The sequence below is a fragment of the Aplidium turbinatum genome, chromosome 11, assembly GCF_918807975.1.
Source record: "Aplidium turbinatum chromosome 11, kaAplTurb1.1, whole genome shotgun sequence".
In the NCBI taxonomy this organism is placed as follows: Eukaryota; Metazoa; Chordata; class Ascidiacea; order Aplousobranchia; family Polyclinidae; genus Aplidium; species Aplidium turbinatum.
In genome coordinates, this window is record NC_137482.1 from 10205208 (window position 1) to 10219489 (window position 14282).

At 36.0% G+C, this 14282-nt stretch overlaps 1 protein-coding gene across 1 annotated transcript in view; it reads left to right on the plus strand.

Annotated features, from left to right (window-relative positions):
• Positions 1 to 2736: 2736 nt before the first annotated feature.
• The window catches only part of LOC145780185 (protocadherin Fat 4-like), a 38800-nt gene continuing 27254 nt past the window's right edge, over positions 2737 to 14282 (plus strand). The window contains exons 1-11 of the mRNA XM_082591892.1: positions 2737 to 2794; positions 3313 to 3433; positions 4028 to 4274; positions 4463 to 4633; positions 5040 to 5237; positions 5320 to 5558; positions 6700 to 6898; positions 7144 to 7400; positions 7718 to 11202; positions 12550 to 12710; positions 13084 to 13284. Coding sequence (XP_082448018.1) covers positions 2737 to 2794; positions 3313 to 3433; positions 4028 to 4274; positions 4463 to 4633; positions 5040 to 5237; positions 5320 to 5558; positions 6700 to 6898; positions 7144 to 7400; positions 7718 to 11202; positions 12550 to 12710; positions 13084 to 13284 — 5337 coding nt within the window. The remainder of the gene's footprint in view (positions 2795 to 3312; positions 3434 to 4027; positions 4275 to 4462; positions 4634 to 5039; positions 5238 to 5319; positions 5559 to 6699; positions 6899 to 7143; positions 7401 to 7717; positions 11203 to 12549; positions 12711 to 13083; positions 13285 to 14282) is intronic.

Consider the following 14282-nt stretch of genomic DNA (forward strand, 5'->3'; position numbering starts at 1 on the left):
GAATTTGTGATTAAATAAACAAGAGAAGTTACTTTAAATCTGTAGTTTTTACCTATTTCATTCTATTACAAAACTTCACTTTTAATAGTTTTACGTAAAGGTTTAAGTTATATGACAATGCAGGGCTGAGTAGTGTGAACGAAGAAAATTCTGGTTGAATTGAAATGGCTGCTAGATTTGAACCCAATAGAGAACCATCTGATTTTAACATGGGGCGTGAAAACATTCCATAACTTGTGAGTGTAATGCAGTATTTGAAAATCTAAGTTGAGTGTCGAACTATCTAACTGCAGCCTACGTTACGTATACTGGGGCGATTTATTCATTTCATGAGAATTGTTAGAATTCTATTTATGTTACGCACCGAACATTTTCGTCATGAGAAGTAGGCATATAGTTTTCTGAAGTTGCTTGAACCGTACTGTTAACGTTTTGAAATCTGGGATTTTAGTTCTCGAAATTTCGACAAACAAGCTTTGTTTTGAAGACATGTCATGTTATTTTAATGCTCAGCTGTCAGCAGATGCTTTGAATTTTTTTCTGTTGGTTACAATTCACCTTAAAAAAAACCTTTAACTTTTCCATAAAACTTTCACTTTTGCCATTGTCTGGAAGAGTACATCAAAGCAACGACAACTTGTAACCTAATAGAAAATCAGGAACTCTAGCAATTTCGTCAATAATTCAATACACTATAATTTTTTTATCATGTTTTTTAATTGAAATTTTAAGCTTGCCTGTACATTAGTGTACAATGTGTTGACTCTTTATAGGAATTTATATTACAATAACGTAAATAATAAAGATTTTTTACCTAGGTGACTTGCGATGAATCACTTCGAAAGCGCAAATCAATGCCTCTCAAACAAGTTTGTTGGGCTTGTAGCTGTGCTTTCACACCAAAACTGAATCTGTTTCACACTTAAGAATGAAACACAACACTTGATGTTTCAGTAATTTAGTTTGAATGGAATCACATTTTAAACGAGCGTCTTCTCATTGTTCGCTTCCATGTTTTGTTCTGATTTGTAAATACGTTGGTGGAAGACTACTAGGCCTACTGCTAACATTGTGGCAACTTCTTTATCTCGGCAAGTCAACGTTTGAGATAACGCAAATCACGATACAGTTTTACGCAAAAAAGACTTCAAAAGTAGACTTTCTATGATTTGAAAAGTTCAGATAAAATCTTCAAAGTGCATAGATTGGCAGTCATGATGCTTTGTTTGAAAACATCGTGATATTATTATTATTATGTTACGTTTATTTAACGTAGCCTACACTATATTCCAATGCTTACTGAATTATCAGACGCATGCATTTTCACTTGCTTTCATCAAGTTACGCTTGTAGTTTAACGTTGCTGTGTTATTGAGGATGATATAATAAGTACTAGAACTTTAAATTTATACAGAACGATCCTTTAATTCATGCAGTCGTTTGTCACACATTGGTTCACAAAATTAAATGATGAATCTCGCTTTTTATTAGTCTATGACAAAGTGCAACGTAACTGCGTTCGATACTTGTCAGGTGGAAATTAGTTTTGAATTTCGTCCACCTACGCAACAGAAATGCTTTTTGCACTGCAGCTAGTATCATTTTTGGCAAAAAAGGCTTCAAAACAGATTCAAATGGCAATTCTGGATGAAATGCAACGGTTCAATTGCTGGTTTGCGATTTGATTAACTGCGCCAACAGCACAGCAGGATTTGCTGTTTCCTCAGGGCGGGTAAAGGGTGTCATTGTTATTATAAACATAAAGATGGAATATGTAGTTATGTATAACAGCAAATATAGCTTTCGCTTCAAAGGAACTTTTTCTCATTGCAGAGAGATTTAGATTTTAGAAGACCTGCAGTACCACGGGTGGTAAGCTACTAAGAACAGACTTTGTATTTGCATAAAATCGTCTAAAATTGAGTAAGAGAGCAAAGATTTTCAACAAATTTTAAATGCATTTTAGTATCACCTGTAGCCTACAATCAGCTGTGCTTTTCAGAACAGGTTTAACTCTTATTGACAATATATGTAAAAAGGAATACGAAGCCGAGCAACGTGATCAAGTTTAACATATTCAAGTTTATTACATTTACAGAAACACAAAACTACGCAACAAATTAAATATCGAACGTTTTCGACATCACAAGATGTCCTCTTCAGGAATACTGCATAGTACTGTGCAGTTTTTGTTTTTTCCTGTTTATAGATTTAGTTAACCATTGTATTTTATTCAGATGTAATAAATTGTAAGGGGTTAAAAAATATTCATATATGGTTAGTCTACCTCATATGCAGTTAAAGGTCAAGCTCATGCAAAATATTATTTCCCTATTTCTTAGCAACAAAATTGAATTCAATGCTTTAAAAATAGATAATTTCCTCTTTTTCAATAGCAAAATATTTTCTTTAAATTAAACGCCTGCAGCTGCAGGTGCACACAATACAGGTTGTCTACGTCAATTTATCGTCGAAATATGTTTAAGAAATACACCTAATTAGCCCAAAGCCGTTAATGAATTATATGTGGATTTTCAAAAAACAAACCTAATTGTTTATTATATGATATGTACACTGAACCGAGCCTTTACTGATGCACGAAGTAAGCAAATTTCTGTCATCATCTCATGCTGCCAAGGCGGTGTAACTGAGTGTACAGTATCATTCCTCTATTCATTATCTCGGGTAGCGGCAGCATTTAATTAGTGTTTCGGCTAATCTGGTGTTCCTATAATTATGGCGTGGAGTTTAATTAAAGACACAGTGAAGGTCTCTAGCCAGCACAAAGTGCGCGGTAAGAAACTACACGACAATAGATTAGACACCGTGGTGTTGCACTTGTTTGACAGAATGTTAACTAGTTTTTGGTAAACAGTTTAGAAATGAAAAGAGTGTCAGTTGTAATTGGACTGCGGACCATTTTCTTGAAACTTTAAAGAGATTTTTTCAGCATGTCAGGATTTAGTCCACGCTAAGTGTATATCGATATTTAATTATTGCTTCTTTTGAATCAATATCAAAACAAAGTTTATTATGAAGTGGTACATACATGCAGAGGGAGGAATAATCTCATTTTATGCTTCAGATGATGGATTATAGTGCAAGTGCTATGCAGTGTTGTACTTATTTGCACAACTGGTTTTAGGCCACAATATAAATGTCTTTGAAACAGTCCTATCAGTCATGATCTTCTGCCTTTGGGCTTTAAAATTGTTTCTTCGAGTTGCATTTTCCCGTGTTGTCTGTAAAGTCAAGTGATGAAGTTTTGGCGAATTGCGACCATCGCAAACGATTTGGTTTTTACTATTGGAGTTTTGCTTGCTTTGATATGCTATGGCCAAGCGCAAGTACACTCCAAGCGCTTCACGATTGTTGAGGAATCAGATAGTCATGTTATAGGAACACTAAACATCTCTGATGGAAATATTTACAGGTAAATGTTTTTTTTTTTAGTATTGATCCAGTAACGCTTCTCGAAAAAAAAAATTATGGAGGTGCCAGAGTCATCCCATAATCATGCTCATATCAAATATGATCAAAATCTTGAGAAAACTTTCAGCAGTTTATCGAATAACATAGTTTTCAAGTTCAACCCTGTTGCAGTTGTTTGTTGTTGTTATTATCATTGCTTTGATCGTATTGCACATCTTATAGTATGCCACAGATCGTATTACATATGTATATCCAGAGATACAAAGACTGCGGCCTAATCCAGGCTAAGTGCTGAAGTATACACAATACAGTAGAGTACTTACAACTTGCCAATGCAGTTCAATCAACCCATAGGCTACATTGACATATGTTGACTATGAGCCTTCAGCGTGAGTTTAAAGTTTTATTTTAAGACTGAGTTTTTTGCTTTGGATCTGATCTATAATCTTGATCTTGATCTGATCTGGTATCACTCTACTTGCCCCCAGCTTACACGACATTGCAGCCTATCGTGTTCGATACCGTCTGTTCTGTTACTGCGTTTGTTAAACTTACTTGATTTTATTAGCAGTGCATTCTGCTTTTATAAATGCAGATTGTCTCCTCCGAACGAGATGTTTGAACTAAGTGGTTCAAATGGTGAACTACGCAATACTGTTCCCATTGACAGAGATGAGCTTGACAGTTCAACAATAAATCTTCTTGCTGTTGCAACCACTGGGCCTGTGGCTCCTGTGGAAATCTTAATTGACATTCTTGACATCAATGACAATGAACCAACTTTTTCTTCAACCGAGAGGCTTGACTTGACTATACCCGAAAATGCCAAAATTGGGTCACGGGTTTGTTTTGTTATTTTTGTATATTTCATCGTATGTCAGGGTAATCTAAGTTAAAAAACAAAAAAACTATCGCGATCTAAGATAAAAGTTAAACAGCTTAAAGTTCAATTAATTTTTATTCAATCTGATTCTATTGCAATAGCCGATTATCATAGAATAATTTTTAAATTTGTAACGAATGCTTGCAGTATCTTTTGCCCACCGCAACAGATCAAGATGAGGCAGCAAACGGAGTATCGAATAAATATAAAATCGAGGAAGGTGATTTGAACAAGTTCAGCTTGTATGTTGATTCTTCTCCGAATCAGCAAACCTTATTCTACCTCCAGACCGAAGAGCGATTTAATAGAGAAACAGTGGTAAGATACTGTGATGTAGGCTCTCGTAATTTTGTTCAATATGCATTAAAACGTCATGAAATTGCATTTGGACCAAAAAAATGGTACCTTTGCATCATCACATATGTATTATTTAGATAACATCTAATTGCATATTTCTGATAAGTAGCCGGTATGGATTTCTTAATATCGCGCAAGCAATGACCAAAATGACTCAGCTGATAGTGTCTTGGACTTTTTAACACATTTGGACTTACCAAAAGTTTTCCAAAATTAGCTAGAGGTTTAAAAAATTCACAGTATTTTCGAACATTTGTCCTCTTGCAGTTAACGTTTATTTCGCAGCAGTGGATGTTAGTGGCGGCAGTGATAATGGTAACAATAGTCCTACTATTTTCATTATATTGTTCACCATTTCTTTTTTCAGGCTTCATATAAACTTAATATTTCGGCGACTGATGACGGACTTCCTCCTCTGAAAGGATATTTGTCGGTGACTGTGGAAATTTTGGATAACAATGACAACGCTCCCTTGTTTGACTTTAGCGAATACAGTATCAATGTTAATGAGAGTACTGAAATCGGAACAGAAATTTTGACAGTTCAAGCAACCGATAAAGATGAAGTAAGAGCAAGAGTGTTTTATTATGTGTTTTTTTCTTTTTCTTTTTTTTATGATATGTAAATGCATTTTTGTGTTTATTTAGGGCGACAACGGTCTTGTGCACTATAGACTGGGAGCCCAATCAGAAGGAAAAGATTATTTTGCAATCGGAATTAGCAGTGGGATTTTAACTTTGAACCAAAGCTTAGATTACGAAACAAGTGTTTCTCATCGTCTAACCTTAGAAGCATATGACTCAGGCGACCCGGTATTATTTGGCCGAGCTTTTGTTACAGTGTCTGTCAGCAACGTTAACGACAATGATCCGGTCATTAACTTCAGGTGGGTTTTAAACGATTATTATCAATTCGTACTGACTAGTACAACTTAAAAAATAACAAGTTAAATTTATTTTTCTATGTGCTAATTTAATTTACTATTTGATGACAAATATACAGAATAAGGCGCTATCTAGGTCAGACAAAAGTTTTATTGTCTCTTGTGCAAAACAGTTGGCTATGCTATTTTCCCTGCGACCCGTTTTGACGAGCAGCTTGCAGTGTAGACTACTCACTGTAAGACTACTTTTAATTTGTTTTGAGACCTTGAAGCTACGATTTAAGACCCCGTTTGGGGTCGCGACGTAGTTTAAGAAGCCTTAACTTAGAAAATAACGTCTTGCAGCATGCTACTCCTTTATTTACTTGAACCTTAAATTACAACATTTTAATCTGGTAGGCTACCTATACTGTATAAATATATGTGTTCTTATGAGCTAAAGGCAATAATCATAATCAGATTTTTAACATAGTTTGGTGCTTAGGGTGTTAAATCTGACAAACTTAACTATGATAAACGCTGCATTTGCGCAGTTGTGTATCTCGATGAATAAAAGTGGCAGACGCTGGACATCTTCAGTAAAGGTTTTCGTTGAGTCATTGTCGAGTCTTACACACCGCATGTTACAAGCCAGAGGCGCTTGAAAAATATTTAAACTTAACTACTTTGTCTTTGTTCTTTTGTCAAGTGATTATAATTTGTAAGGACCCGTGAGGATATGTTAATGAATATTTTAAACATTCATTAACATATGCAAATTTTTAAATTGATAGTGTGTCATGTATCAATCACAGTAAGAACTGACAAGTGCCAGGGAACGTAAAAGATATACAAATGTTTCTTTTGTTTAAGGGAGACCCTGTACATTTTACCAAGCTTGGTCACTTGCGTAATGTAAACGTAATGGACGCAGTGCTTTTATCCATGTGCAGAAAGCACGTCGTATGCACTTTTTCAAAGTAGAATCATTACGTCCTTCTAACATTTTGAGCTACCCAATGACATAGCGTTGCTTTTCTCTCCAGACAGTGTAGGACTTTTATTTTTGCATATAAGCAATGATATTTACGGCATTTGTAATTGAAATGTTCTAATTGAATTAGTTTTTCTCGACGCAATAATGAAAAAACTACATCAAAAATAGGTTTGTACCGACCTCCGCCACAATTGCCTCTGTTGAAGATAATGCTCTTCAAGGAACTTTGGTTGCTTTGATCACAGCCAACGATGCAGATGCTGCTAGAGGAGTACGAGAAAGTCTTTCTCTCAGCTTAATCAGTGGAAACGAATTGGGACATTTTAAATTGATAGAAATTCCTAATTTGAACTTGTGGCGTTTGCAGGTGAGACCTACTCCATAATATGAAAGTAAATCATCCATAGGCTTGTGGTTTGCAATCCCACAAATTATGTTTTGCTTTGCTTTTCGAACATAAAGTAAATGGAATTGTTTTTTTCCTTTTAAAACAATACACAATAATGTATCGAGAACATTGAAGGCATGTTTGTTGTTTAGTTCTTGTAAGACAGGGAGCTGTTACAGCTTGTTGATTTGATAGCAAATTTGTAACTTTCCTGTTAAAACCAGGTACTTGGACCAATCGATCGATTAGTCATTTCAGACTACAACTTCACATTTCTCATTCAAGACGGCGCTACTGCCACGTCACGTTCCTCTTACAAAACCTTGATAGTTGTTGTAAACTCTCCAAATAAGCACGCTCCAGCATTTTCTCAGCCCACATATTCTTCTCTTTTGTCTGAAATCGTCCCCGTTGGTTCCTACGTTGCAAATGTTTTGGCAACTGATCGAGACGTTGGTATTACTGGCAGATTACGATACAAGTAAGTAAAGCTTCATATTCATTTTTTGTTGATCACAAGACTTTCTTTTGCATATTTTTCACATAGCATGAAGATGTTCAAAAGGTGATTGATGGTTTCACAAAAAGTTGTCGAAAATCAAAGTGACATGAGCTTCTATGCAATTGCGAAACTTTTTTTTAGTTTTCGCTTAGTTAAAAAAAAATGTGTCTATGCCTTTAATTTCAGAAATACCTAAAAGCATTTGCAAAGACAAATTTAGTTTTATTTTCACATCTCGTCACGAAGTAAGTTTATATCTGAAAATTATTCTGTCTTTGAAATACCGTATTTTGCAGAATTAAGCACGGAAACGATTTAGATTGGTTTTCTATAGAAGAAAGTACCGGATTAATCATCACGAATAGAAGACTTCGACATGAGCTCTTGAGTGGAGATACCATAACCTTGATTGTTGATGCACAAGATGAATCCGCTAATCCACGACACTCAAACACTTCGGTGCAAGTAACAATTATCGATGAGAACGATAACGCTCCCATGTTTGAGAACAATCTATATGAAGTCAGTGTTTCTAGTGGTGTTTTTCCACTGGATATAATCACCTTAACAGCTACAGACGCTGATGAAAATGAAAGAGGAAAAGTCGAATATTCCATAAGCGAAATTAAACCTTCAAAGATTCTACCCACGTCATCTACGTTACCGATTTTTAGTATTGGTCTACAGTCAGGTACACTACGTTTGGAATCTTCTTTCACAAGTGATGAAGTGCAATCGTATGATGTCATCATCACAGCAACAGACAACGGTATTCCTTCCTTAACATCAACCGCAAGGGTTCGTGTTGTTGTTTCATCTTTGGACATCACTCCTATATTTTATCCACAACGATACTATGCTTCCGTATCGCCGGGGGTTCACACCAACACCGTGATAACTCAAGTAAAGGCAACTGCACATAATGTGGATACTGAAGCGATAAGCTACAAAAAAGCATCTGGAGACAGCAGTTTTGAAGTAGATCCATCATCAGGAGTTTTGTCCTTCAACGGAAACTTTCAAATTTTAAATACATTTGTTATTCAAATCAATGCCGCTGTAAATAACACACTTGCGTCTCCAGCAGCTACTGTTTATGTGGTGGTGGAAGAGAACGTGCCAACCTCCTTCGCCTTTGTTGAACCGGTTTATAAATTTGCAATTTTGGAAAACAGCACACCGTGGCTTGAACTAGGCGAACTGAAGGCAAGATCAAAAGACTTTCCAGATGCAGAAATTGCATATGAAATTGTTGATGGAGACTTGAAGGGAGACTTCTTCATCAATCGCTCTTCTGGAGTTATCTCCACAAGTTCTGGTCCAGACATAGATTACGAAACACAGCGCTTGTACAACTTAAGTGTAGTTGCGACGTTGTTTAAAAAAGATGGATCATTTTCTTCATTCACAACTTGTACTTGCACAGTGCATGTGAAAGACGTAAATGACAACTTTCCGAGGTTCATAGGTGCACAAGCATCTTTGCATACGTCTCTTGTGACTACATACGAAGATACTGTGACATTGTCACCAAATGAAGATCAACTGCCATTTGGAAAGAAAGTATACAATGCTTCCGCTGGAGATGATGATTCTGGATTAAATGGAAATGTAATATTCAGTATCGAAGACGCTTTGGATATATTTGATATAAATGCAGAAGGCATCATCACTCTTAAAAAGCCATTTACTCCATTTAGCAACAAATATGTTAATGAAATTGTGTGCATTGCATGTGATCAGGGTTCCCCGCGTAAATGCTCCAGACTTCGTTTGGCTGTTATCATTTGCCGTTGGATTGGCAAAGAACTATCTATTGCACAATTAACAAACAACATACACATTCGCATTTCTGAAAAAATGCCACCCAACACAATAATGGCTCAATTGTCGAACTTCCTACCGTCTAAGTATTTCTTTCCCACCGTGGTTGATGCCGCAGGAAAAGTTGTAACTGTAGTTAAATATGAAATTATTGGTGGTGATCTTGAATCATTGTTTGGAATATTTCCTGATGGAAAATTATATTTAAAACATTCCAGGTTAGATCGTGAAACTACGGAGCAATACATTATTTCTGTTCAGATCAAAGTTTTTGATCAAGATCAGTTTTTCGTTGTGGACGTCTCTGTGGTTGTGCGCGTACTTGACGAAAATGACAACAAGCCAGTTTTTCAAGAAGCACAATTCAACTTTAGAGCTTCTACAAATGCACAAGTTGACAGCACAATAGGTTATATTACAGCAGAAGATAAAGACAATGGCATTCATGCTAGTTTAGTTTACACAGGAAGCACTGGATTCAACCCAACTGATGCAATCAAACCTTTGCCTTTTTCAATTGAGAGATATACAGGAGCAGTAGCAACAACCTGTGGTATAAATCGTCAAACGCTTAAACAGATTTGGAATGATTCCTTCACAAAAAAGAATACTTTTGTTTTTGACGTGAAAGTTAGCGACAACAGTGGAGCAAACTTAACTTCTTCATTCGCTTCTCAAGGGATTGCTAATGTAGAAATAGTCAACGCAAATAATTTTTCTCCACAATTTACAAACCAGTTGTACTTTACTTCTATTCGAGAAGACGCCAAATCAGGTGCTGAGGTGATTCAGCTGTATGCTTCAGACAACGATGGGGAATCTAATTTCACGTTTAGTGTAGGGTTGACTGAATCGGATTTTCCATTTTCTATCAATTCTGCAACAGGTCTAATAACCGTGTCACGTGACAACGCCCTTGACCGAGAACAGCAAGATCTTTATACAATTTCTGTAGTTGTCTCGAATGCTGGTATTACCCATTCATCTCCAGCCATTGTTCAAGTAAAAGTGCTCGATGACAATGACAATAAACCCGAGTTTAACGAATCCACTCTACACTGGGTGGTTAAAGAAGACTTTGATGTCTACAAGGAAATCGGACGCCTTGAAGCTACAGATCCTGATGAATATGGTCCCGGAAGCATTGTACAATATAGCTTGTCTCCAGAAAATACTGTTGCTGATCGCCAAACGTTTCATATTGACAAGTCATCTGGAAGTATCACCTTGATAGGCTCGCTGAACAGAGAGGCTTTGGATCATTTTGATTTGATTGTAACAGCCGTTGATTCCGGTATTCCTGCAAGTGGGGTAACAACTGCTATAGTAAAAGTCACTGTATTAGATGTCAATGACAATTTTCCACTGATGGAGAAACCTACAGGACTTCGAATAACTGAGGGAACATACAGACAAGCAATTAAGCTCGGTGTTATATCAGCCGATGATGCTGACAAAGACGAGAACGGGCAAATAACTTTTCAGGTTGTACGGAAAGAACCGTATTCATCTGATGTCAATGTAACCACAAATACAAACACTGGAGAAATATTTGTAGCCGGTGTTGTCGATCGCGAAAAGTATTCTCCAGACGGAATCATTCGCGTCACTGTCAAAGCATCAGACAATCCGATTAGAAGCGAAGATCGCAAATCGTCGTGGATGACCTTTGACATTGAGGTCGAAGACCTCAACGACAACATTCCAACGTTTGTAACACCGGATTCGATTTTTATTCCCGCGAGGTCGGCAGGTGTGATTGGATTCGAAATTGCAGCTGTGGAAGCGCTTGACCCTGATAACGGACTAAATGGAAGTGTCAGTTATTCACTGTATCCATTCGAAATGGAAACTCTGTTTTCAATTGCGCCTGACACCGGTAACGTACAACTGAGTGATGTCATTCCTGACGACGAGACAATTGTTTTTCCAATGACTGTCGTGGCCCGTGATGGAGGTACGTTCACACTGCGACACAAAAAAAGTTTAAAACTTTCAAACACTGAAGTAGTAATTTATTAAAATCGTGTAGTACTTCTTGTTTGATCACGATCTATTTGGCATTGAACGTTCGACAAGGGCAGAAAAAATGCTTTTTGTTTCCCACCCTCTCTATAGCTGGACCTCCACTTGTGCATTTGAAATCAATTTAGACTTACAACAAAAAATATCGATTTTTATGAATGCGTTGAAGCTGAATTGGTTTCCGCTTTTGCATGTGTGACCTTTTAGTAAAACCATTTATTAATCTCAAATTATTTCCCTGACCGAAGAACAAAATCAGTGAAGAAAAATCAAAGTCATAAAATTTTCCGTAGCGCTCATAAATTATTCACAGTCAATATTGAAACTTTACGTTATGGTGGAAAAATTTCCATTTGCAAAACTTGTTACAGAAACTTTTTGTAAGTAGCGTTAGAAGTTCATAACAAGCGGCTCTTACGATAAAAATACAGTTCACTTTGACAGTTGTGTCGAGTTGCAACTTTCAATTATTTCATAGAAGGTGGTGCCTTGATCAACCAGCATTTCGAACGCTTTTTGAATGACATTTAAAATCTGCTTTGTTCTCGTGTAAAACGTCGTGGTAACTTTCTAAGTGAATGGACCCGTCTGTGCGCATTTGGAAGAAGATCGAAAGTTTTTACTAATTCATTGACCATAAAAGCATCACGGGATTCTTTGCTTGGAATGGGAGAGATAAAAGTTGTCGTAATGCTGGGGAAAACCAATAATTAGATTCTATTGAGCTGTTGATACTTTTTTGACAAAGTATTTCGATCTTTTTCCTAGCATTAGTGTGACAAGTTTACACCCGGATAACCTGACATTTCTGCAGTTGAGGTAAAGAAAAAGGCCCAAGTGTTTATTTTATGTGCTAATTGACTGAGTTTTGAGTTGATTTAACTGAGATAAAATATTATTTAAATCTGAAGACACTTCAAATTTTGAAACTCATTTATTGTAATTAGAACTAAAAGCATTGTTGAATCTTTCACGTTTAATTTTGCAAATTTTATTGGTAAAATTAGAAGTTATGTTTTATTCACAAAGAAAGGGTGTTGACACACCGTTTCTCATCTGTCACTTCATTGTAACAACAAATGACTTTTTTCAATTTACCTAATTACAAAATAATTATATTAGGCGTCAACCTCGCGCGTGTATCAATTTCAATATTTAAAATAAGTAAACCTCTCTCATACCTCTATATCATCATCCAAAAAACTGCCGGATTTCATTAAACAAAACCCAGATTTTCCACGTGGAATAATAATTTAAGTTAAAACCTCTTTTCCTCAAGGAGTTCCAGAGCAATACTCGATGCTGGAGATGAACGTGATAGTCGGTGAGCCTTCATTGCAAAATGGCCCAGTCTTTGTCAGCTCTTCATACACCGGCAATATTATGGAAAACGAAGCACCTGGGACAAATGTTGTCACTATTATGGCAACGGGTAACAGAGTAAGCATCATTTGAAGCGTTACTTAGATTCATTAGACATTTAAATTAAGGGTAGGTGTCTGTGTTTAATATTTTACCGAAATCATTTAGATCATCTCTAGAGTTATTAACAAGTAATTATAGAAATAAATGTAAACATTTTTATACTGAAACGTTTTTAACTTACACTTTTTCTTCTGCTGGTAGATAGAAACTTGTCTGTAATGGTTTATCATGCTGTTTTTGTGCAGCGGTTTTTAAAGTACTGTTTAGACACCTTCGAGTTAACGTCTTCTGGCAGAGAAAATTATGTACGTTGCCTTTTTTAAAATACTGCGTTTGTTTATAAATGAAACAAAAAGTCCTTATTTATAGATATATTTGTTTTTTACAGGTGAATTATTTCATAAGCAGCGTTTCAAGAACAGACGCAAGCAATCCACTAAAAGCAAGATCCTTTGCTATAAGCTCTTCCACAGGCTTGATAACCAGTCTTCTACAAATGGACAGAGAAGATGTTTCTTCGTACACTCTTACTGTCGTTGCTGTGGATATGACGTCATCAAAAACCAACCCACGCATGACGTCGACTCAGGTTGGCTAAAGTTAAAAAGTTTTAAGTTTTTCATTAAAAAAAAGGGACCAATTTACTGCATTTAGCAACAATGTTGCAAAAGTGGTTGAATGTTAGCCATATAAAAATTAACTTTTCAAACAAGATAATTTAAGAGAAAGTTTTGCATCTAATGCTTTTTACACAGTGCGGCTTTGTTTGATGGGAACTCCATGTAATTGTGCATATGAGATCCTCGTTATTTAAGAATGTAACTTTCCGCCTTATCTGCGACATCACATTACCTTTAAATAGTCAATAGGGATGTTCAGCGGTTAGTTTGTATCAACAAGCTATTAGGTTGGTCTTTTTTCTGCCTGAGACTTAAGCTTCTTTGTGAAAAAGTCACCGCCTTTCTTTTGATGTAACAAAGCAATCACTCTCCAATTGTATGCTTAATTGGACAATCAAGGTATAAGCTCAGATTTACTAGTATTATTCTTTTACCTCTTGGCATATCTTTGGTTAAATGAACAAAACGACAAAATTAGTTTATTAAAATGTAAAATAGGTTCATCCAGTTTATAAAACTTGATCATTTAGTGATATTAGACGTTATCGATGTACTTTTTGCGTTTACAAATTTGATTGAGCTATAAACAAAACACTGATAAGTAAAAGTTGCCGCAACATAGATACATGTCACAAAAACACCTAGACTAACCTACTCTACCAACAAAAGTTAACAATTCGGTAAAGTGTAGTCCATGAATATTTGCGTATGATAGTTTTAAAATGGAATTTGTAAGCAATAACTTATTGCTAGTATGTAAAGATGCGTATGAGCCCTTGTCGTATAATGCAAAATCGCCTTAGATTGAATCCATGAACGCAAACAGCCAAGGACTCAATCTAAGAACAATCAAAATAATTTGATTCCAAGCAAAGCAGTATTTTTTTTTCATACCGTACTCGCAGTTTTTAAAAGCTTGAAAGTTTACATGCAATAAGTTACCAATCGTAACATTAGCTTTGCATGC